The sequence below is a fragment of the Rhipicephalus sanguineus genome, chromosome 10, assembly GCF_013339695.2.
Source record: "Rhipicephalus sanguineus isolate Rsan-2018 chromosome 10, BIME_Rsan_1.4, whole genome shotgun sequence".
Lineage (NCBI taxonomy): Eukaryota > Metazoa > Arthropoda > Arachnida > Ixodida > Ixodidae > Rhipicephalus > Rhipicephalus sanguineus.
The window spans coordinates 27,511,867-27,537,613 of record NC_051185.1 but is presented as its reverse complement, the minus strand read 5'-3'; the positions used below and the strand labels follow the sequence as shown (position 1 = coordinate 27,537,613).

The 25,747-nt window shown below is 48.0% G+C and overlaps 1 protein-coding gene across 2 annotated transcripts in view; it reads left to right on the top strand.

The window, feature by feature from the left end:
* LOC119407301 (protein grainyhead) overlaps positions 1-25,747 on the top strand; it is a 160,895-nt gene that overhangs the window by 116,806 nt on the left and 18,342 nt on the right. The window contains exons 2-9 of one of the 2 annotated variants that reach the window (XM_037674205.2): positions 12,745-12,886; positions 15,899-16,153; positions 16,997-17,202; positions 18,247-18,693; positions 21,065-21,365; positions 22,134-22,297; positions 23,533-23,624; positions 24,465-24,538. In XM_037674205.2, coding sequence (XP_037530133.1) covers positions 12,745-12,886; positions 15,899-16,153; positions 16,997-17,202; positions 18,247-18,693; positions 21,065-21,365; positions 22,134-22,297; positions 23,533-23,624; positions 24,465-24,538 — 1,681 coding nt within the window. The remainder of the gene's footprint in view (positions 1-12,744; positions 12,887-15,898; positions 16,154-16,996; positions 17,203-18,246; positions 18,694-21,064; positions 21,366-22,133; positions 22,298-23,532; positions 23,625-24,464; positions 24,539-25,747) is intronic. The other variant, XM_037674206.2, reaches the window with a different exon arrangement.

Below are 25,747 nucleotides of genomic sequence, written 5' to 3'. Positions count from 1 at the left end.
GAAGTGTATGTGGGGAAGAAGGAGGGGTTCGAACTAAGATGGTGAGGGAGGGGAAGGTGAGAAGGCACCACATTAATTCCACTGGTCCCCGACGAGAGCTTCCTTCGTGGCCGTATCCCCTCCTCCCCCTGTGCTTCCCTGCATGCTCCTTCTTTCTCTCTTTCAAGACTTTTTCGATTCTGTTTGGTTTGTTCGTTGACTCGTTTTATTTTGTTTTTGTGTACTGAGCTTCGCTGCTGGGAATCCTCTCGGGGGTGCTCGCGAAACGACGCTGCTCGTTGGCAGCAGCAGCAAGGAGTCGTCGCTGCTGCTTCCGATGGCCATCATGCCCCAGCGGCCCTGTCGCCCGTATTTAGGCGACCCGAGCGAAGGGAGGCAGGCAGGGAGGGAGCCAGGCAACGGCGTAGACGTACATAGGTGCTTAGAAGTATACGTAAGCTGTGTGGCTCCACGTGGGAGTGAGCGAAGAACGCGAAATCAGTATTCAAGAAGGTTGCGAATCCTGGGCGAAATTACTGCACGATGTCAAAACTTAAGACGAGTCGAGACGTTTTATAGACGAGTGGGAAGAGCGATCGAGTCTTGGTCGAGGAGCCAGACAGCCAGGCTGAATTTCAACGCGATCGTACGAACCCTTGAATGCTCAATGCTACTCGGCTGCCCAAGGCATTGAACTCCGGTTTCACGAGAGCGTAAGCCCGACGCCGTAAGATTCCAGAGTTACATTATATGGATATACTGTATATTGCTTACAGTATATGAGTTACTGTATATGAAGCCTACACGGTAACTCTAGTAGATTCTAGAGTTACTGTATATGCTACCTTTAGGTAGCGGAGTTGTGCGTAGGTCTTCTAAATTCCGCTAGAAACCATGCGCTGCGGAGAAGCTGACGCTCGGGCCTATAGCTGTGGCTACTAGCCAGACCTATGAGCAACTCTGCTACCTAAAGATAGCATACACAGCAATTCTAGTAGATTCAACAACTCAGCGCCCTTCAGAAAGCTTCTCATGCCTCGCACTGATAGCCGGAGGTGATGATATGGGACGATTAGTTATAGGTACTATAACGCGCATAGCGCAAAACACTTGCGTATAAATAAATAAACCTAGGCTACTCCGTGCACTTCATATTCTTCATCGTTCGCGTAGAAGGAAGCGGTATATTATAAGTTGCCTACGAACGTTTGAAGAGGATATGACTATCTTCCTCAGTTATCGATTTTTTTTCTTCTTTGTCTTATAAGTATGTCACTCCGGAGTGACCTCAGAAACAAGCTGCCTCCGACCGCTTAATTTTTTTTTTCTTAAGAAAACGTCACACGGTCTGTTATGCATTCGCTTGAGACGACTGGAAGGCGAAAACCACCTTTCTATTCGCAGTCGATTGTATTTACCTTGAACGAAACGATGCAGAAGAGGCGTCACCAAAAAAACCGAAGCATTCTTTCTTTAAAGTCATCACGGAAATAGAAACATGCGCTTGCTCCTGAGAAGGAAACAAAAAAAGAAAATACGGCAGCGGCAAGACAGGATGCATTACTCCGCAAAGCTTTCGTGCTTTCAGGTTAAGCCGACCTTGACAACCTTCGGAAACGCGAAGGAATACAGATTGAATGTGCAAGGGGTCGGGGAGTAGCTAAACTTAACCGGACGAGTAAGCGGGCTTTTTTTTTTTTTTTAACTATGAAAGAGTCGTCGCCGCGGGTAAATAAGGAAGAGACGGCGCGAAAATAGCGGCGCGCGAACGCAAACACACGCGTATGTCTGCCGGCGCGTATAGCAAAACGTGGCCCCGCGGTCATGGGGCGTTTGCACGAAGCAACGCTCAGCATAGTTAATTTTTGTTTACAGAGCACCTTGTGACGCAGACAGACAGACAGACACACACACACACACACACACACACACACACACACACACACACACACACACACACACACACACACACACACACACACGTGTTAACTAGCACAAAAGTGTTAGCCAGCGCGGTATACGCTGTGTCGAAGCACGAGGTGGTGGGTTCGACTGCTGAACAGTGCCAGGTAAAAAGTACAAGCTCATGGACAAGGTCTGCATCACGTGGTCTGCATGGACAAAAAGTGCAAGGTCTGCATGGTAGTGATGCAGAACTATCGGTAAATTGACTATCGATAGTATCGATAGTTTTTTTTTAAACTATCGATAGTGTAAACAAACTATCGATAGTGCTACTATCGACAAAACTATCGATAGTGCAATCGGTAGTACCATCGTTAATATTACCATAGCGATATTATGATATTACTGCCACGCGTGTTTATTGCTTTGTTTTGACGTATTCGGGTTTCACCCACAAAGACTGTTAGCAACGTTTGACACAGACCGCGCCGTAATGTGTGAGAAGCTTCACAATTGCTTGAAATCATTCTGTTAAGATTACGCGCCGGACGCGAATAGTCAAGTTTATTCGAGAGCTTACGCGAGCACCAGCGATAACGCTGGAAGGTTTGATGACTGATGTATAAAGGACGACGCGTTCCACCGATGATCAGATTACTCAACGGCTGACGACTGCTCCCGCCACTATCAGTGCGCAGCATGTATCGCTTGTATTTTGAGTTTTGATTTTCTGGACACAAGTTCGCCCAAAGAAAGAGCGCCGTATTTCCCAGTCTTGCTGCAGCATTCTTCACCGTCACAACCACGTGACAATACTATCGATAGTAGTGTGAATAATAATGCGGTTGCTGGCCGGCCATATTGCCAAAATATTTGTGATAGCCTACTACCAGCTTCGCTTAATTTATGAGCAATTTTTGGCAGAGCAATTAACTATTTCCGCAGTCTAAATGGCGGAATATGTGCATCAATAAATTCGTATCCAGTTGCACCTTACAATTAACTTCTTGGTATTTTTTTATATTGAAATCATAAAATGCAATATCACTTTGAAGCCGCGCAGTCCTACCACATGCAAAGGCTTCCTTTCCGCTACAGCTTAACAGTTTGACTTTATGATGATGTGTCAGCAAAGCACTCTGGTGAAGAACGCAATGATGTCAACTTTCTTGCCCTTCAGCCTGCTACTCCGGCTTCACTATGTACCACGCGCGCGGAAAACCAAGTTTATTCTGCAGTGAGTCCGCGCTGTTGATTTTATACTATCGATAGTACCATCGAATTTTTTACTATCGATAGCGCTATCGACAGTATCTTTCACTATCGATAGTTCGATAGTGACTCAGCTATCGATAGTACCATCGATAGTTCTGCATCACTACCAGTGCATGGACGTCTCTCTGCAGTGAACTTACAGGCGATGATAATGATGATAATGGTGACGACAGTAATACGTGTATGCGAAACCGAAACCATGACCCTCTCCTCGAGTGTCACACTTATGGCGGCCATATAGTCGTGAAATCACAGCGGTTTACGTTAGGCTTCCGGTTCCTCGTTATGTTTAGACTATTTTACGGGTGGGTTTCAGTACTGCCATATTGGGCTGTAGACTTGCCGTTGTTTATCTTTAACGACTAAACGAACAATGCTACGGTAGACGCATGCGCATGAAAACGGTTCAGTTGGTGCATTCGACGTTTCACGACCTTATTATATCCACGTAACGATATAGAAAAATAGGAAAACATTCGTTTAAAGGGACCGACAACTGCCCAGAATATGAAATGAGTTGACTCCACTGATGTAAAGATTGTCCGTCGCACTGACTCAAACGAACCCCGTTTTTTTCGTGAGAGATGGATTTATATTTTTATTTCTTAAATGAAAGTCGCGAAAAATGACCTGTGGCGCCTCTGGCGGCAAAAGCATGAACAATCCGACGAAGGCGGCCACGTGACCGTTGATTACTGTACGCGGTCGACGATTTTTTTGTTAGTACTGAAATATTGTTCGTTTCTTTATATTAAAATGTACTACTCCATAAAAATGTACACATATGCCTGCGTTAGTAGTATGCATTAAAGTGGCGCTGTCTTCGCGTGACGTAATAATCCCATGCTCGTCAGCGCGTCTTGAGCAACTTTTCAGCGTGCTCATGCAACCGTGCACGCAGTTTCCAGGTCGCTAAGATTTTGGAGCGACATAGTTTTGCTACCTATACTTTCTCCCAGAAATGACGCGCGCTGCTATTCGGTGCGGCCGTGCATATGCACAGTTACGTTTTCGATTACTTGGCTTGGCTAGTGTATAGAAAGAGTAACGACGCCGGGACAAGCCATCCATGACACAGGCGCAGGCAACGTTGGGCGCAGGCGCACAGAACGCTGTACAAATACCGGGAAGGTGTATAAAGCCACACATCTCATTGTAACAGCTCGCTATTTTCAAAAATGGTTGGAAAGCTCAAAATAAAGGTGGTTAAGCATAGTTACAGTAACTCCTGCGAAAGTAGAACGACGACAGCTTTCACAAGGGCTAGCGGCATCGCTATCAATTATCAGCGTTGCTGAAGCAAGCCTCCATGCGTGTTTGGAGCCTTTCAGATCGAAAAATACTGGTTATAAAATAACTACGTGCTTTTCGGATAAACCACTGCAGCTGCAAACGCTACGAAGGGTGAGCTTCCTGTCGCGCCGTAAAAAACTGGGTCGAGAAAAATCAGTTGTCGGTCCCTTTAACAGCCCAAGGCGGCGGTGCGCATGTGTACGCGTTATGAAATATAGTCTATAGGTAAGACGTCATACTGTGCGTGCGTGTACGTGCATCCACGTCGCTGTTTAGTCACGTGTCCCTGCGCTACGCCTAAGGACTCTATATAGACGGGAACCACGTATTCGTACCCGACCAAAACGCTCCGAGACAGCCGTCCATATCTAGCCGCGTTTTACTGCGGATGATCAAGCAACCAATCCGGCCGGTGCCAATTTTTCTGCGCGACGTAACTCAAGGAAGCAGACAGTTCTTTTTTCTTTTTTCTTCTTCGTCGGGTTGCGATGGTGGTGGTACGTGCAGCGACTTCTCCTAAGGAAGAGACCCATCATAAGGGGACGCATGCGCAAAACGGCGATGCCCTCGCGTATCAGCGTTCGCCATCAGACGGCTTGGTCTCCCGCGGCACTGCGCACGACTTTTGGAGAGATCAAAGCCAAGCAGGGTCTTTCTTTCTTTGTTTCTTTCTTCCTAGGCGACTGATTACCTCCGTGCCGCGCCGTCGCGACGCTCGTCGTCTTTGCATACCGCCGACAGCGAGGGTCGCGTCAGTGTAGCCTCCGAGCCTCGTGTCGACCTGGGGCGACGTTAGGTAATCTCAGAGGCCACACTCCAGTACCGCGATGTGCACTTCTACCTAGCTGGGGGCTGAAAAGCGGCGTTTGATACGTAAGACTTACTGGATCGAGAAGCGGCTAGAATACCGGGAAGCGAAGCTCCATTCAACTAATTTTCGTTAATTATCCTTACAGTTAACTGACACTTATCATAAGTGTCCAGTGTAACTTTTAACTTGAACCAGAGTCATCGATTTCGTACCAGTTTTTTTTTTTTTAAAACACACTGTCTGAATATTCGGAAAACCGGAAGTGCTCGACCGGAAGTGCCAGGAAGAGAAACGAGAGAGTCACTCGTTGCTTGTGCCACTAAAAGATTCGCATTTGTCGCGACTTCAAGCAGACGAAACTAATTGACCCTACCACGCCCATAGAAGTTATCTCCTGTTTGTACAGCGATGTATTTACAATTATAGTTGTCGCTGACCACAGCGCTGCATTTCTCCCCTAGTGTCAGCTTCAGAAAACACTGCGGTGTCGACGCAGCGTGCACGTTCACGAGACGCGCACTGCGCGTCAGGAAGGCGCAGCGGAACGGGCCCGGTCGTCATGGCGACAGCGAACTCGCCGGCTGAGGTCGCGGCGCATGCGCGCGACGGGGAGCTTTCTTTCATCTATCTACGTCGCCGGCAACGCCGCCGCTTATCGGCATACGTGAGGACCGCCGTGCGTCCGCCAGTTTGGCGCGTCTGAAAAAGAGGAACAGAAAAAATGGCGCCTGTCTGAATCGAAAGAGTCAGCGGCCTAGAGTTTGCTCGTCTTGTAGTTCATTCTGTCGCGAGAGTGGTCGTTTATCACAAGTTTGTATCCGTCCCCAGGATTATTTTGACGATTCATCTTTCGCCGCTGCCGGCGGGCATGTTGGCTAATAATAAACGCTTAGTCACTTTGAGACGTTAGGCGAATGCCACAGAATGAGCTTCAAAAGTGTATGAGCCATGCATGCTTTGTGAGCAGAGAATGAAGACCTCGTGAAATCGAAATCTTCCTACGTATATAGACGGACTGTTATTAAAAAAAAAAACACTTTGCGTATAATAACCGCACTGAACGCTCCGCCATAACGGACGCGCAAGACGGAACACACGTGACGTAATAATCTACCGCTTTTCTTCGTCCATTTCTGTTAACAGTTATCAGGGGTTCTATTCCCGACATTGTCAAATTCCACAATGTTGTCAAATTCCGACATTCGTCAACTCTGATTGGTCCAAAGGGCTGCTGCGACCTCTCCAATTGACTTAAAATGCCGGCATTACGAAATTTGACAATATGGCGGAATTTGACGGTGCCCAGCATAGCATCCCAGTTCTGCAAAAGACCACAAGGAGGAGGATAAACGTCCGTGAGATGAACACTACACGTGCATCTCAAGCGACCTGTGACGTCATGGCTGACATGTTTTAGATGCCACTCATAAGGTGTACCAGGAGGTTCCGTATCAGTTTCCAAATGATATTTATATCAGTTTCGAAGTGCTATACGCATCGTGTAATTTTCATTCTTTATTAACACGAATAAACTGATTCTGATATCAGACGAAGAGGCTAAAGAAAAAGAGAATAACGCTGACCTCCGAGATGCTTGACGCCAGCGGCGATCTCAGAGGAGTCAGACATCTCGGAGCGTGAGGCCATCGGCAATATACGAGGGGGTGTAAGGGGTTAAAGAAATACGGATAAACGAAAAGGTAACAGCGCCGCTCTTCCCCCCGCTGCGAAGGAGCGGGAAATTTATACGCGTTCTTATCTCTCGCATACGCACGATCGGTAAGAGACCTGGCGGCGGGTACATACTGAGGCCACGGGTATTATACACAGGGCCAATGGCAGCGAGCGGAGAGAATCCCGTGCATATGCATCTGTTTTGCCAATGCGTCCCTTCTGGCTTCGCGGAAGATTGATTAGGCAATGGGGACCAACGTTACTAGAACAAACTCAGTTTAAAAGCTCCGCCGGAGAGGCGGTCCGCGTGGCGGTCGTGAGAACTAGTGGCGCTGCAGTCACGTCTAGCTCCCGCGGCTGGCGCTTGTTGTGATCGGCGCCGCCGATGTACGAGCGCACGTGGGTTACAGCGTCGTCTGCGCTTTGTTAGCTCGTCATTTTTGCGACTGTTCTTGACCAGACTTAGCATCTTGTACGAACACACGTGCATGATGTACGAAGCGTAACGAGGGCGAACAGATTCACAATGCGGTATGCCGACTTGCTTTGCGCCGGGCTGCAAGAGCGGCTACCGCAACGACGACTCCGCTTCACGACACTTCTTCGGACCTGCAAAAGACCCTACGCCATTCTAGCTTTGCATCGCAAAGATAGAAAGCTTACTGCGAAATGCGAGGTCTGTGACGTTCATTTTGAGAGTGACGGCATTGTAAAGCACTATCGTCGTGTCGTTGCGGGACAAGAAGTTTTGATCCCACGTGGAAAATGGGAACTCGCGCCAGGTGCCGTGCCGCGCTTGTCCCCAGTACTTCCACACCACATTTCAAAGTCAAAATGTTCGGGATTTAGGCGCAAATCCCCCCCAAAACGCACGGCGTCCCGCGAAAGCCCAGTGCCCAATTTGGAGGAGCCGCCAGAAATAGAACAGCAAAACGAAAGGCAGGCGATTACCTATATACGCTACCGAGACTGAGAGTTGCATCACACTGACATTCGATTAGTTGTCAGCTGTCGCTATGCCTTCAAAGCAGTGGATTTTTTAGAGGTTTTACGACGAGGTATTGAACAAAATGTTCGGAATATTTTACAGTCGCCGGCTCGGGAACGGGCTGCTCAGCGGAAAAATTTGACACGGCACACATAGAAAAGACGAGGACCAGCGCTGCTCCTCGTCATTTCTATGTGTACCGTGTCAAATTTTTTTGCGCTGAGCAGTTTAATAATGGAATACCAACTAGCCCAATCCCACACTTTGCTTCGGGAACGGAGACTTATTGTGTAAAAGATAATTGTAGTTGACGAGCAGTTTGACTGCGAAGTGAACGGCTACAGCACGAAACGCAAACGGCTGTCGTACAGAGTAAAGTGCTGCGGGCATGTAACATCTGCTCGGTACGGTACGGTACGGAGAATTTTATTTAAAGATCCGGAGAAGTGCCATCCCTTAGGGTGACACCACGGGCCTCTCCCACGTGGGGACAATTAGACCTAGCCTAACCGCCGCATCGCAAGCTCTCTGGACAGCCCAAAGTTGATGCTGATATTCCGAGCTCTTGAGGGCGAAGTTGAATACTGACGACTCTTCTAGCGACAGAGTACGCGCGAATAACTGCTCGATGCCCATCATGGCCGATCTGTTCGAATTGTTTAAGGCACCGTAGAAGGATGCGACGTAGAAAGATGAGACACCGAAAATACAACTATCCACTGCAAAAATTGCTCAGAGACATCTATTCGATGTAATTGCACACAGCGATTTCATTTCCCGAGTTCTCGCAAAATTTTCCGATTTTGGGTCAGTATTCCTTCAACAGTCGCGAAAACGTGTCTTGTAAACATTCCAAAGCATTGGTGATGTTTTTCGAGAAAGTTTTTTTCAATAAATTGTAGAAACATGAGTACTGTTTTTCTAGAACCATTTTGTATCTCGAGTAACGCTTCTTTGTGCACTATAACGGCTTTTACAAACGTGTTGGGTTGTTCTTGGTCTAGATAAGACGGCAGCGGCTAAAATTGTGGTGGTAGTTATAAAAATTACTCTGAAAACCCCCATTCGCTTAGAAACTCCTATGCTTGGAAGTTAAGCGCAATGTAGACAGCTCAAATATTGTCACAGGGTCGTGACGTCGACGAAGGCAGCAGTCAGCAGGTCCGAGATGAAACTCTTTATTTGGCCGAACTTGTGGCCGGGAAACTGAAAGTCAAACTACAGCAATACACTGATAGCGTCGAACAGAGCGTCGACCGTCGATCAACTGACAAGCGGTCAAGCGCGTCGGCTTTTATACAGGCGCTATCGAACTTTCCAGCAATATCGCTGGTGGCGGCGTTCTCTCGGCAAAGCTGGAACATTCGCGTGCAGCGCGCAATCTTACCAAAACGATCTATTACAATCGCGAAGCTTCTCGAACAGTGTTTCGCGGACAGCGTCGAGCGTTGATAACCGTCCTTGCTGGTCAAACCCGTATACATCAAAATAAAACAAGAAGTGGGCGTGGCAATATAAACCGAACATCGATTCTTAGCCAATCAATGAACAACGCACGCGGGCCAATGCATGCAGACGACCTTATGCATATCCACCTAAGTATCCACCCAACTAGTACAATGAGAAAGTTGCCGCGCAGTTGCCGCGAGCAGCTGCGCGGCGGACCGCAGCCGTGGCAGCAGACGACGCGCCGATAGTGGCGCAAGACGGAACTGCAGCGCCGCTAGTTCTCGCGACCGCCGTTTGGACCACCCTCCTCCGCTGGCGGAGATACGGAGCTTTGAAACTGAGTTTGTTCTAGTAACGTTGATGGGGACCGTGCTCGGCCGCGGCGGGGACTGTGAGAAAATGCTCCGGCAGTGAAGTCCAGAGGGAAGGGGGGGGGGAGGGGGGGAGACAGAGAGATAGTAGCCTGTGCTGAGATTTGTAGGAGGTGGATTAGAAGTCCAGGGAGGGGGGGGGGGGGAAGGGTAGAAAGAGAGAGAGAGAAAAGCCTGTGCTGAGATTTGCAGGAGGTGTATAAGTCCATTGGGTGTGGGAGGTGGGTACAGCGAGAGAGAGAGAGAGATGACACCTGCACTGATATTCGGGGAAGGTGTACGAAAGAGAGGGAGGGCATAATATATATATATATATATATATATATATATATATATATATATATATATATATATTATATATATATATATATATATATATATATTATATATATATAAAGGAGGAAGCTCGGTAGGAAGGAAGAGAGGCAGAGTTGAAAAAGAGAGGTTGATTTGGACTGTAGAATGTGCACAAGAAATAGGGAGATTAAGAAGAAAAAAACAAAAAACAAAGGGACGAATCGGCGAATGACGAACGAACCGCTGTTGTGGCCCGAGGCATAAAAGGTTGCCCGGGCCACAGCCCAACAAACAGACAGAGCTGATAGCAACGCCGTGGGCGCGGGACTATAAAATATACAAAAACTGAGACGACGACTGATTGCCATCTTTAGTCTCGGTGTAAAAACAAACGGCGAAAAAGAGTGGGCGAAAGAATGAAGAAACAAATAGAAGAGGGGCGCGTAGTTTCCAGGAAGGTGGTGAGGGGGGGTAAGAGGTCAGAAAGGGGTGCGTGACGGGAACTTCAACCGTGGAGGACGCAGCGTGAAAACAACTTGCGCACGAGCGTAAGAGAAATAACGAGAGAAAAGAAATAAAGAAACAGTGAATGATAGAGAAGGCAATTGAGCCAAACCAGCGTGGTCTTGAAATATGCGTACGCAAACAAATGGCACTTCGCGAGAGTTCACTCTGGGCGAGGTGAAACTGTCCGCCCGAAAATGTTCGAGCCGCCCGCCCACCTCGCGGCCGAATGGGCCCGGTCAACGTAAAAAGGACGGAATTTCTTCATCTACGCAACTGTATAGTTTCTAGAAGCAAAGACATACCTTTGCTTCTAGAAGGGTGTCATTGCTTTTAAAAAAGGGTGACAAGCTTATGTAAGCGGTGTCAAAAGCACCCTGAAAGAGTGCTTTTGATAGCCCTTATAAGGGAGTAACTGTTGTACCTCAGAAATTACTCCCATGTTGGAGTGTTCTCTTACTCCTCGAAGCTTCTAGAAGAGGTATCGTCACTTCTAGAAATGGCGACACCTTTCTTTAAAACGTGTCGAAAGCACTCCCAGAGCACTTTTGACACCCTTTACAGGAGAGTAACTGCTGTCCTTCATAAATGAGTCTTGTGCTGGTCAGTTTTCTTACTCCTCGAACGAAGGGGTGCGCATACCCAGCTAGTGTGTCACAACAGGACGGAATCTCATTCGCGCATGCTCCGCATATTCTAGAAGCAGAGGCGATGCTGGCGGCTCTTTTTTTCTTTTTTTTAGGAGAGTATAACTGCTAGAACTTACAAATGACTCCCACGTCGAATGGGTGCTCTTACTCCTCCAACGGAGTGCGCTTGCCGCGCTGGTGTATCAGATTGAACCGCACAGTTCATTCGGGGAGTCAAAAGAACTGAAGAACAGTTAGTGTCGCACAATAGGTGTCTTTAACACTCCTGTATCTCCTTGAGAGCAGTAGCGGGCGAAATGAAGTAAGGACAACAGCATTTTCGAGACCACCATCAATCTTACTATAAAAGTGTTTTTAGCGTTTAAGAAATCTTGCTCCTACCAAGATGATCTTTTGAATGAGTGTCCGCGAGTGATTTCAACTTTCGGTCGTAACCCTAAATACGTCGTTGCATACCCAGGAAATAAGAAATAAAGAATACTGTCATTTAATTATTTGAATCTAGAAACACCAAAGAAGCGAGCCACCATACCCGCACGCACGCGGCTTCACAGATGCGCGCACAATCTAAAGCTGCAAATGAACGGGCCCGGCTAACCATTTTTACAACTTACACCGCACGCTGGTTATAAATGGTTCAGACGAAGAAGGACCGAACCTACCTACGTGGACGCCACTTTCGCGAGAGAGCGGGCCAGCGGAAAAACTGACGACCTCGGCGAACTGGATCATTAATCAGGAAGTGACTTGTTACACGGCGACCAACCCCCACTAATTAGTATTAGCTCTGGGGCTGGCAGGGAGATTAATGCGCCGGTCTTACAGGAACCATAATCGCGGAAGACATCTTTTAACCTTGAACGGGACTCTTCATCTCTCTGTCTCATTCTTTTTTTTTTCGTTATTTTTTAACTTGTGAGACGCTTCTGAAACAACCACACACATGGCCAACGTATGGAGAGCAACGATCGCTCGGATGGTTACGTTAAAGCCTCCCAAGAGACACCGCGTTGGGAACCGGAAGCATGAGGCACTGTGTTTACAACGATCCCGCAGCAAAAAGCAAGATGGCCGCCCAGGAGTTTTCGTATACGCGTTGCTGGAGCTAGAGTACGTTAACCCGGCAGCGTATAGTGGAAGCCTCTTGGAGCCTTTCATAAAACGTTCATTAACCGTTCGGCCCGGTGGAAACACGGGAGCGAAGACCCCTGCGAAGGTTCGCAAAGCTCGATATCTCATACACTGTAATACTGCCCAACTTCGCTAATTTGGGAGTTGAAATGGAGATTTTGTGGTCCCTACACTATAGATGTGCTTCGAAGCACATCACATTATGCAAGATCATCAGTGGTCATCTCCTTAGCCCCCCCCCCCCCTTAGTTATCTAAAAGCGCCAAGTCAAATCTTGGGCACGTCTATGATACTCTATAGTATATGTATCTGTGTATACAGGATATATGCATCTCTGTACACGAACTTGCGCGCGACGCTTTGCACAGGCACGGCGTTGACCTTTGCTTCTTTCTTTTCTCTCTCTCCCCGATACAGTGGCGCCCCAGCGGAGGGTGGCGCAGGAGGAGGAGGAGGTGGCGGAACCGCGCATGCCCTGGTCGTGCTGCCCGGCACCTCGGGGACCACCCTAGCGGCGCTACAGGCACCCGAGCCCATCGGCGAACTAGCCGCCCACGATGTAAGAGCTGCACGATGCATTTGCACAACATTTACTGCGCGAGTTGACGCTTTCGTTATTGCATTGTCGAGCTGGATTAACTGCAGGACTAACGCGTCTTGCACGGTATACAAAGTCCGAAAACTGGACGTCTTTATCGCGTCTTTCGGGCTCCCACAAAATCCACACACCCTTCCCAATACAACCAGCTGAACAATGACTCTTTAAGAACCATACTTCTTTTATACAGAGGACACCGTCGCCTATGCTTAGACCTTATCCGAGGGCGAGTCTATTGTCGAGGGCGAGTGCGTACTTCCACGTCGGAAGCGCGGGGTCATGTGACCTGCGCAGAAACGTCACGTATTACGCAATTGGCGAACGGCACGTCGCAGTCGACCCTGGCGGCAGTAGGGATTGCGGACAAAATGCCCATTGTGTTACTCGAATTTGCCACAGATGAACTTAATCTACGCTTTACTATGCACGCCTATTAGTACAGGAATTGATCTGCCAGGACTGCATTCAGGCCAGATGTTACAGGAGTCATCGTGGCCGTCATCTTATGGTACTGGCATGTCTAGCAGCCTGGCACATTCAGGCATGCATCGCAAAGAAATAAAAAAAAGAGCTGTGTAAGCAAGATACATGACAGCATGGAACGTCTTCCACTGAGCGACCAGTCAATTACATTAGCTATGGCCAGATAAAAAAAGAAAGTGACAGTCAGCTGAACAACGTCAACTCAACGTTATGCGCAAAAGCCACGCACGCGTGTTGCATTGTTCGGGTACTAGTGCAGTAGAAAGCCGTTCCCATGATGACAAGTGCGCCTCTAGTCTCGCACCGTGTGCTAGCCTTGGTATTCGAAAGAAGCCGAAATCATGCACAAAACACATGCCCAATGGCTGCTGACTTTTCCTCATTCAGAGTCCTTCCTCAGCCCTAGAAATCTGACGAGCAAACTGGAACTTCCCGCGTGCGAGTAAGACGCCCAACAGAGTATACAGTGTACCAACTAGACCAGTAACAAGCTTCACTAAAACTTGGCACGATTCCTTTGACCGCTTCTCGGCTCATTTGAACGACAAAACGCTGATCTAAACGGTAACGACCCATCGTAAAAGAAGGCAACACAAACGGCGTTTGCGTTGTCACTTCCCCTCTGTCCCATGTTCGCCTTGCCTTCTTTATTACGTTTACGACGAATTTCTGACACCTTTTTTTTTTACCGAAAGATGCCGAAACTATGTTGAGTAGTATTACTTCGACTGGGTAGCGCAAAAACACGGAACAAAAGATAGAGACGTAGACAGCACAAGCGCTACCAAAATTGCTTGTTCCAAAATAAACGTGCTTTGAAGTTAGCGCTTGTGCTGTCTCTATCTTTTGTTCCGTGTTTTTGCGCTACCCAGTCGAAGTAATGCAACTTTACCAACCTGCCCAACTTGCCGCACTTATCAGTTGAGTAGTACACTTACCCAAGGTCCGCTGAGTCTTTCTCGTCAAAAGTCGATCCTCAGCACAATAAAACTGTCTCAACAACTTAGCGTGGGAGCGGCCGCGACATATTGATCTGTGTTTTGGAGGACCAAATAAAAGTTTATCGAATCCAATCCAACTTAGTCTGGACGTTTTACCCTACGACACCGGCATGGCCAAATGGCAGCGCGCGCAATCACTGAACACGCGGATCCTCGTGAATGGGATTTTTCTTGCTTTCACGCCTATGATGCCCATGCGCCATAACAGGCAGAAGTGCGCTGCGGTGATTTACCGCCTGTTATTCGCGGCCCACACAAGTCACGCGCAGTGCGATTGCAGGACCACGCGATGGCCTGACAAGATAAGCGCCCGCTGCGTACGATAGGAACCCATGCGCAATAGCGGAAAAAAAGAACATCTTCTGCGCATATACCGTCAATAGCGTACGCTATAGCTGCTATCAGTCGATCATCTAATCGACCACCTACTCTTAATAATGGCGCTGTTCGTGAGAAAAGCGCCCACGAAAGGAAAGGCGACTGTCGAATGTATGCACGACGCTATACAAATATAGTAAGCCCTGCGAAGTAGAATCAAAAGACGGTTATTTTGTTGTTAAGAACAGTGTCACGGCTGAAAATGACGGAGGAAAGTGGGTTGCGTAGCGCTTATTATATACGTGCAGTGCCTATTGTTCTGAGTTTTCGAGTGCGAAGCCGCCTGTTGTGGCTTTGAAGGTGTGCATTGAGTGCACGTTTCTATTATAAGGACAGGGAACGTGCTGTCGTAGGAGCACGCTCTCATAGGAACAGTGCTCTAACAGGGACGGTGCTCTAGGAACAGTGATCTTATGTGAACAGCGCTCTCATCAGGAACAATGCTGCTGTAAGTAAAGTGCGTGTCGGCCGGCCTCCTCTGAATTGACGCATGCATTGAGAACAACCTGAGACTGTTTTGAGCATTAGTCAGGCATTGCTATAGTCTTAATGACTTTGAAGTGTGGTCATAGAAGCTTGTCTTTTGCACAGGGTAGCCAAGTGGAGCTTTCTTTTTGTTAACATCCCTCTTTCTTCTTTCAATCTCCCCCATCCCTTCCCCCTGTGCAGGGTAGCATACCGGTTATGCCAAACTGGTTAACATCTCTGTCTTTCCTCTCTCCCGTTTTCCTTCCTTCCTTCCTCTTTCCTTTCTCTCTTTCTGAGTTAGCCGTGCTTAAATTCTTTTAACAACTGACTGTACAGTAACGGAGCAGAAGTTATCCCGCGTATACGGCGGCCGAACCGTATGCTGCGTGCGCTGAAGTGACACAGGCAAACCATCAAGTCTTTAATTAAAAAAAAAATCAAAAAGCTGCGTCGACATACGGTTCGCCCGCCGCAAATGTTGAAAAGTATACATGTTGCCCCGTCAGTGTAGTGCAGTCCCCAATCACCAACGAGTCAAGATAAAAAGTCCGAGAATAAACTGATTAGCCCAAACCAAAGTACTGCACCGGCGAGCGCTTTTTTTTTTTTCAAACATCGCACATATGTCGTGGTGTTCTTGCAGCCGCAGGAGGCGTCTTCGTCGGTGGTCACCGGCAGCGAAGTCGAGGCCGTAGCGGCGGCGGCGGCAAACCTTGTCGGCGGCGCGACAGGAACTGTGGTCGGCGTCACCGGTGACCCGGACGACGACGAGGCGTGCGTCAAGAACGTGGCCCTGGTGCTGGTCGAGGGACCCGACCAGCAGCAGCAGCTGGCTGCGCTCGTGCTACCTGACGCCGGGCAGCGCATGTCGGCTTCGGGGCCCACCATGGTCCTGCAGGTGCGTGTACAATCACGTGACGTGTGTCACCCTCCCCCTCCTTCTTTTATCTCTATCTTTGTCCTTTAATCTCCCTTTATACTGCAACTGTAAAAGCGGCACCTTCTTAAAGCTTGTTTTGAGAACGCCTTCCTCTCTCCTCCTAGCTTAGGCCTAACGCGTTTGTTAGGCCTCACGCAGACAGACGTCAAATACCCCGTCCCGCCACCGCTGCGCCATCGGCGTTCATAAATAGAAGGCGTTTCTATGCCGGGGCGCTATATATTCTGGACACTCAAATACCGCCATATTGTCGTATTTCGTAATGGCGGCATTTTAAGCCAATCAGAGAGGCCGTAGCAGCACTCTGGGCCAATCATGGTTGACAAATGGCGGAGTTTGACAATGTCGAGTATACCACCGCCCGTTTCGCCTTTAAAAAGTATAGCACGACGGTGGCGTTGACCGTGACCCTGTAACGTCGCCGCCGTGCCACTTTTCAGGAGACACCGGGAAGAAAACGCTGTGTCCTGCCGCACGCCGGTGTTGCGACGGGGACGGAACGGCGTGCTCGACGGCCTTGTGAATCGGGAAAAAGCATGATGCAAATTGCGATCGAAGGCTTTTCTATGCCTACGAATATGTCTCAAAGGTTGCGCTGTTTATTTCCGTCATGTACTCAGTTTGAAACTAAGCATATTATGAGGTTTAAGAATCAAAGCAGGAAAGATGGCAGACACAGTGGCTCTCCCAACCACCCTCTCCCCACCCGCATTTTTGTTTTCTTTCAAAGCACTCTTCCCGTTCCTATAACCGAAGACGGTTGCCATTAGAGGGACCTGTAATCGATTGCGTGCGTTGCAGGACGGTGAAGCTGTGGCTGCGGCCAACGGCCAGGCGGGCGGCGTCACGGCGGCCGCGTGGCGCCAATACTACGACCACCCGCTCACGGCGGCCACCACTGCCATGCTCAACATCCACGAGGAGCAGGCGCTTATGTACGAGTACGCCGGAGCGCTCAAGCAGCAACAGCAACTCCAGGGCGCCGTCACCCTGCCGGAGATTTGGACGTGAGTGACGTCACCCGCACATCACCTTATTGCCTCGACGAACCGTGCCTACCAGCTACAGTTAATCGTTATGAAAAGTATATATAGATTGTGTAGGCTCTCAATAGACTGCCCTGCCATTGTGCATACTTGTTCTTTGTGCATGCATACAAAGCCAGTAAAACTATTTGTAACGAAGTCATTATGGTGTATCATTCAGTGACTGTCTGTTGACAAAAGTTGTAATGTGTGCAATTCACTTGTCCATACGCGGTCTATATAAAACGGATGTACTTTTGTCTATAAAAGCTCCAACAAGTTCACAGCGTACGACAGGGAAAGATCTCTCTAATGCATTCACCGCGTGTTTACAGGAGTTTTCACATGGAGAGTTTGTAACCTGCGATTCGCTGATAAATGCATTGATGAGTAACGCGGGAGACGATTCTTGATTACTGAACCGAAAGTAGAAGAGTAGAAGCATAAAACTAAAGTAATGTATGGCAGAGAACAGCGCTTCGCGTAGGTGGCGAGACTGGAAGTTGTAAAGGAGTACGTCTAACAGGTAGTAACCGCGGAGCCGGCCATGAGAGTGAAATAACGATTTGGCAAGCTTATCAAATCATGAATGGTGTCTACCACTATCTCTCAAGAGGAAGGTATATAACAGCTGCATCTTACCGGTACTTACCTACGGAGCAGAAATAGACTTACAGGTTCAACTGAGGACGACGCAGCGACATAACCTTCAGTGGCGTAGGCAGAATTTGTTGGATTTAGCACGTCGGCAGGTTTCTTTTGGGTGGGTGGGGGGGGATGGAACCATGTGGGGGGGGGGGGAGGAGGGGCACGCTCTTGATCCGACATTGGGTCCGGGCAGGTTAGTGTGGTGGGTGTGTCATTTTGCGCTCTGTATCCCATGGGAGAACAAAAAAGTTCGGGGGAGGGGGGGTGGAGGCACGGGCCCGGTGTGCCACTGCCCCATGGCGTTGCAGTTTTGGTACGAGTAGTTGCCCCTTTTAGGGAAACCAAACTACGCCAACTGATGTCTCGCCGGTCGCGCAGGCACGCCGTGACCGTGCCGGCCACATCCGCATCTTCGCCGCCCACGACGGTGGTCAAGAGCGGCCACGTGTCGCCGGCCCTGGTGCAGATGGCGGAGGACGTCATCGCGTCCCGCAAGGAGGACATCTTCCTGCCCAAGGCCGAAGTGCCGGACGCCGGCGGAGGGGGCACGTGCGCGGACTCGCTCGTGAATGCCGCCCTAAGCGGAGAGCCAAAGGCCGAGGAAGTGTGCGCCACAGTGATCACCATCAAGCAGGAGGCCATCGAAGGCACCAAGTCGGACGATCTGCTCGAACCCAAGAGTCCCTACTCACCCGTGTTCGCCACCGTGCAGCCGGCGCAGCCCTACGGCGGCGACCTGTTTAGTGTGCTGACCACGAGCGCCTTCTCGGGCGGCAGTAGCCCGCCCAGACCCGTGTACTCCAGCAGCGCTTCGGAATACTACAGGTGAATGTCGCGCGGGTCACGCATCACTTGTCCGTGGCTCTGTTTAAAGGGACACTAAAGCGAAACAATAAATTGGTTTAGACTGACAAATTATACTCTGAGAACTCTAGTGTCGTTAATTTAACCACCATGGGTTTATTAGTAGATGAGAAAATCAATGCCAAAAAGTTTCACACTTTAAATTTTCCGCCAAAAATCTCCGATGGTGATGTCATGGATTTCAAAGCGTTTTCTTTTTTTTTGTATTTTGGTCACATTGGCTCAACGAAATTTCCTAGAACTTGGTAGACTAAGTCTATGGCTCCCTCAAAAGACAATGTAGTTCATTTTAGCGATTATACAGTGACTCCAATCCCTGGCATGCATGGTGGACACCAAACATGCTGCTACTAATGTAACAGACTGGATTCCAAGGGCACGAGGGGGAGGCAGAAAGTTAGGTGGGCAGATGAGATGAAGAAGTTTGCGGGGATAACGTGTCCGCAGGAAGCACAGGACCGGATTGATTGGCGAAACATCGGAGAGGCCTTTTCTCTGCAGTGGGCGTAGTCAGGCTGATGATATTGATGATGATGATGATGAAACATGCTGCAAGCTAAACACACGCCTCTTTGCATCGCAGGCCCGGCGCCGCGGTGGACTATTACGCGGCGGCGACGCAGGGCGTAACACGCAGGAGTACACTAGTGGCACCGTACGCAGGTAACGCGAGGTATGGTGCCAGCAACAACACTCTAGGCGACCATGGCAGCGCTGTAGCGCTGGCGGCGCAGGTGGCGTTTGGGAGCACCGCACTTTGGAGCCGATTTTACCCGGAGCCGGGGTCGTGGACCGCTACATCTCGGGAACTCAGCGGTTTGAACGGTTACACATTACGCCCCTGCTCGGTCTTTCGTAAGGAGCATGACGGGACGCCAGGGGAGCGGAAGGGGGGGGGGGGGGGGATCGTTCGAAGGGCCTGCGCGCGCCTATCTCAGGAGACGGCTCGACTTCGGGGATAAACTGCGAGCAAGAGGCGTTCCTGGAGGGGCCATATTCCCTTGACGCCGTTTTGTTGAGTTAGATCGGATCCAAAAGAGTTAGCTGCTAGTCTTACTTCGTTTCACAATACATTTTTGGTATCGCATTCATTTCTTCACTCAACTTAGTTTTTTTAATCGTTAGCTATTGACCCCGAAAGCGAGCGGACGTGTAACATGGCGTAGCCGCTTCACTGTGGGCCGTCAGCGACGGGCCCGCTAATGACAGCTGCGCATTTGCGGCTGCTCCGACCAGGAATGACTTTACTAATGAGATGACATTTTAAAAAAAAGCAAGCAAAAAATTCGAATTGGAACCCTAGCACGTGAGCTCTAAAGGGCAGGGCCTTTTAGGGGGTATTTACTCCAGAGTGATTACAAACTCGGACGTGCTGGCGGAAGGAATTACGAAAAAGCTGTTCTGGATGAAGATCCATGGATAAAGTATATCTGAGGAAAAGTGTCAACGCGTTTCCACCGTTCGCGTGCTCTTCCATAAACGCGAAGCAAGGAAAATTCGATATTGTCCCATATATCTACTGCGAGCGATCCCAGATTTCATTCCGCGATGTCCGGAAACAGAAGTGACAGACATTTTAGCGGCACTCATGTAGTTATTACTGAACATTGCTTTCCTTACGTGCCGTGCGACGCTTGAAACGAGCTATCAGCAGAGTTTCTGGAACAGACGACGTCCGGCGATGAATCGCCGTCGCACTTTCTCGCTACCGATAGGCCTAGACGTCACGAGCCTCTGCGGAGAGCGCGTTTTGCTGTGGAGCCGACTTGCAGTACAGAAGCTGCGTCGGCACCGTGCATGACATCGTGGCTTACTCGGAACGCACGCGCGAGCGCTATTTATTCAGCGGAATAATTCTTGGTCCATGATTGCGACTTTATTGGCAACCCCACGATCGAGCTGCACATGTTCTGACGCGCCGATGGTGCGATTGCCGGTCATAGACGCCCCCAATCCCGAAACTTTGGCGCAGTTTGGCGCAAATCTCGTCGATATTATCAGGATGGCGCAGTAAATACAATTTGGCGCACTCTGGCGCAGTTGGCGCAGGAGTGTAATCACTGCTGGCATGCATGGTGAACGCCAAACATGCTGCTACTTAATGTAACAGACTGGATTTCAAGTGCACGAGGGGGGAGGCAGAAAGCTAGGTGGGCAGATGAGATGAAGAAGTTTGCGGGGATAACGTGTCCGCAGGAAGCACAGGACCGGGTTGATTGGAGAAACATCGGAGAGGCCTTTTCTCTGCAGTGGGCGTAGTCAGGCTGATGATATTGATGATGATGATGATGAAACATGCTGCAAGCTAAACACACGCCTCTTTGCATCGCAGGCCCGGCGCCGCGGTGGACTATTACGCGGCGGCGACGACCACAGGCACCGACCAGTACACGCAGGTAGTGCGGCAGCAACAACACCTAGTGGCAGCCGCTGTAGCGGCTGGCGGCGCAGGTGGCGCCACAGGCACGTACGTCGAACCCGAGCCGGGGTTCGTGGACCGCTACATCCGCCAAAATGGCTCGGCGGTTGTGAACGGTTACAAGAGCGGTATGCTCACCGTCGACCTGCCTTCACCCGACTCGGGGATAGGCGAGGCGACCATGACGCCTAGGGAGTCAACAGGCCTGCAACAGGTAACATACACACTTTGTACTATTGTGCTTAGACGTTCTACTATTACAGCAGAAGTTCCAGTTATAAGTGAATTAGGTGCATCTAGTGCGGTCATGCATGGTTACCTAAATTCATCCCATTAAGCTTCGCGCGTGCGAGACACACATGATGTTGTTCCATGGTATGGAGTCGTGCACTATTAGCCACACAATTTTATGCACCGGAACACCAGACACAGACGTGATGATGATGATAATCTTTACTGCAACAGCCCCTGTAGCACCGCCCTGTGTTACTGGCATCAACAACAGTACACAACTATTATCCTTTCTTCATGATTCTGTTTCCTCTTGAGCTACAAACAATATTTTTGATAAATACTTGAACTAATGCATGGTTGTTACATATAAAATGAAAATGCTCTAGCTGCTGTTGCAGAACATAAGTAGATTCATTAAACGGAACCTGAAGGGACCAGGAAGATATATTCTATTTAACAGGAGTTCCGTTTACTGAGAGATGAACAGGGCTGCAGGATTCAAGCACAAAAGCAATCGTATTAGAGGCAGTTGTTTTCGTTTAAGCAGCAATTGTGTCTAAGAGATTTCTATTTACTGAGAGTGTACTCTATTGTCTAAATGTATAGTGACCATTTTCTTTTCCTTTGACAAGAGCAGCAAGAAACAGATTAATGTTCCTGTGCCACGCTGTGGTTCGGAAAACCTCTCTGTTGTTTAGCGGGACCACACAGAACACCATTCATGCTGCTATCCTCAACGTTCTTGCAGATGTTCGACTACGACATCGGGCAACCGCAAATCCTTGCCTCTCCCGAGCAAACCAATGGCACAACAAGCAGTGGGAGTCGGCCAGGCAGCTCGCAGTCTATGCGACGATCGTGGCAAGAGTTCAGTCGGGCATCCGATGCCGACAAGATTCAAATACCAAAAATGTAAGTGGCATTCCCATGCTGTCGGCACAGGTGCCCTTGCCCCTACTCTGATGGACAGGGGATGGGGCACTTCTGAATTGAAAGGACCAACTAGAGGGCCAGTTTCAGGCAAACTACACTGAAACCTCGATATAACGAACACGGATATAACAAAACATCGGTTATAACGAAGTAAATTAAGAATAGCCTTGCAATACACACAGTGTTAGAAATATTTATGACAAATTTTCGGATATAACGAAGTTATTTTCGTGTAAGATGTAACTTTGTTATAATGAGGTTTGAGTAGAAGAATCCACGAGGGGGGTCGAACTGGGTGAATAAAACTTTAGGAAGGGAGCTGCCCCCCTTTACCTCCCACAGTCCTGGTGCTGTGCCTGCTGCCAACCAAACAGCACTTCATTCTTTTAATCTCAAGATGTACCATATGTTCGACCTAATGGTAGAATTGAGAGTATGCTGAGAGACCTTTCTTGAACAATCTTGGGTTTAACTCAAACCTCGATATAACGAACACGGATATAACGAATTATCGGTTACAACGAAGTAAATGAAAAGTAGTCTTGTCATAGGTACAATGTTATGAATGCACGTTTATAACGAAGTTTCGGATATAAAGAAGTTATTTTCGTGTCAAATGTGACTTTGTTATAATGAGGTTATATTTACTTCTTACTTGCATATCAGGGCCCTTTTGAAAATGGCTGTGGTGATCTGAACCATTGAGGGAGTAAAAGGACATACTTTCGTCCGTTTTTTTGTTTTTTATCTTTCAGACTACCCATTTTCTTCAACTTCATGTCTGGGGTGTCTGAAAAATCAAACATTAGCTTACACTTTAGCTTTAACAAGAAGCCCAGTCCTTTGCTTTCATTGTGTTTATGATATTGATACATAGCAGTCTCCTGTATCTCTCATTGCACAGCGCACAAAATTGACAAGGCACACAAGAGAAGAGGACGGGACAAGCGCTGATCTAACAACTCACAGTTGTTACATCTAACAACAGTGGTTAGATCAGTGCTTGTCCCGTCCTCTTCTCTTGTGTGCCTTGTCAATTTTGTGCGCTGCGCAAAGATGGATAAGTTCCAACTTGCCCGCCTATCAGTCCTACTCCGGTATCTCCTTAAAAACACAAAAATCATCATACAGCTGCTATTGACATTGCGCACAGGTGTACAGAATCAATTTGATGATGATCCACCTCTGACCCACATCCTTTCATATTTCTGCAGCCAATCAGATGTAGGGTTCAAGTATTACCTGGAGTCTCCCATCTCGACAAGTCAAAGGAGAGAGGACGACAGGATCACATACATCAACAAGGGTGAGCTATCTTCTGGCCTGGTTCGCTATTTCGCCTTCATTGTCATCATCATTCTATTGGCACGTCTCCTACATCTGTCAATTTCATCCTTACCACTTCAGTCTAACCTTTCGATGTTCTCAACTGCCTTTCTTTTCTCATCGGCACACACTCTATTTGGGCTAAGAGAGTACATTTACCCTTTCTACTTGATTCTCACAATTTTCTACACAGTCTTCGAAGTGAAGCCAATCCGAAGACTGCACATTAGGGATGTGCGACTACGTATCAAATTTTCAACTTGGAATTGAATTCGGACAATGAACACCGAATACGAATTGAATCGAACATTTTTCGAATATTTGCCACATTCAAATAGATGCTAAATTCAAATGCAATGTGGCAACTGAAACTAATTTTGCTATTTGTGCATCAAATTTTACAAAAGGTAGCACACGTATGTAATTCTCTGTGCATATTTCAATACTTGTTATGAAGTTTTCTGGTGTTCGGATAGTACAAGTGCTTTGCGAATTGACTCAAGTACAGTGCTATTCAAATAGAACATTTGAATATTCACACAATTGTACTGTGCACTGAAGCATGATGCATGCGCACCATACATCACCAATTCACCCAAGCCATAAACCATTGCAAGCTTTCTACGTACCCTGACCAACTCTACTTTGAATAAATATCTTTCTCTGAATGTTAAAACTAAAATATCATCCAGGTGTGCTTTTTCTTGAATTCATACTGTTGTCCTTCTATGTGCCTCACACCAGTCATGCTCATCTGGTTGCTAGATGCGCCTAAGAAACTTCTTCAGATTGGAACTTGATGTGTACCGCCTTGTTCCAGCAGGTCAGTTCTACGGTATTACGCTCGAGTACGTCCCGGACCCGGACAAGCCTCTTCGAAATACCCCAGTCAAAGTGAGTAGTTTTGAGGCATAATATGCAGGGCAATAGCACTTCAGCACTGGCTAATACCATAAAGTGCGTTGCTAGCGTACTTGTATTAGTAGCCCCAAGAAAGTTTCCAACGAGATCTAGAAATGCTGCACTTCCAGCTTTCGCTGTGACTGTGCTGTGCTTTCCATGCAGGCCTGGCATTTTTTTCTTTGCTGCTGATCCTGATTCCTTTAGAACCTACAGGCATTTATTTTACATGTGACAGTAAATGAACAGTTTAATAGGACATTTCCGTTCAAGTTTCATCTGCTCAGAGTGATACTGAATTTGACTTCTCATATGTTGTGAAATGTGATCTTATGCTGTGTCGCTTTGTATATTAACTCAAATATTCACTTTTGTTACCTTGTAGTAATGATGTTTTGTTATGCTTATATAATATTATTTATATTACAAAATAGTATTTTGTATTTGCAGGTATTTATAAATTTAAGTAGTTGCAGGTTGTCTTGCTTTTGTCAACGTGCATTTTCTGTTGCTTCCAGCTCGACAAAGTACGTACAGGTCCTTGAAACCCTTGAAATTGTGAAGTGTGTTTCGTCAAAGGCCTGTGAGAGTCCTGTAATTATTATTCTGATTTGTTTCTATAATTCAATGTCAGAGGTGTAAGAAACAGGTGGTACGCTTCACTGTATTCCTTATAAGCACTTGTTTGCTTCACCACTCTACGGACCTGTGTCACAGTGAAGCAAATACATAACTGAGTGCAAATAAGATCATTAATTCCAATTTTTATGCACACATATTGCTCGCTGACATCTTAGCTCCAGCCTCCATGGCATGTAATTCCACAAGTCCCCTCAGATTCAGTGTATTGTTTGGCAGCATCTGCAAAAACAGTGCTGTTTTGTAAGCATGACTGCTTTCCAATGACACGAGATGTGAATGCAGAAATATTCAGAGAAGTAAACTTGCAAAGGCGCAGCGTTTATATCGAGAGTTGCGGTGCAATTTTTTGTACATGTGTAGTACAGCGTTAAACTTCCACATGGGATTTCTAAGCAATATGCAACTGTTCTATACAGGCAATAATTCCATATACTCATGTAATTCCACCAGGGTGCCACCGGCCTAGGCCATCGTGCCCCTCCTAATGCAGGACCCTGTCCACACCTTTGACTAATGTCACATGCCTATGGGGAGGACATTAGATGTTCTGCAGGGGCTCAT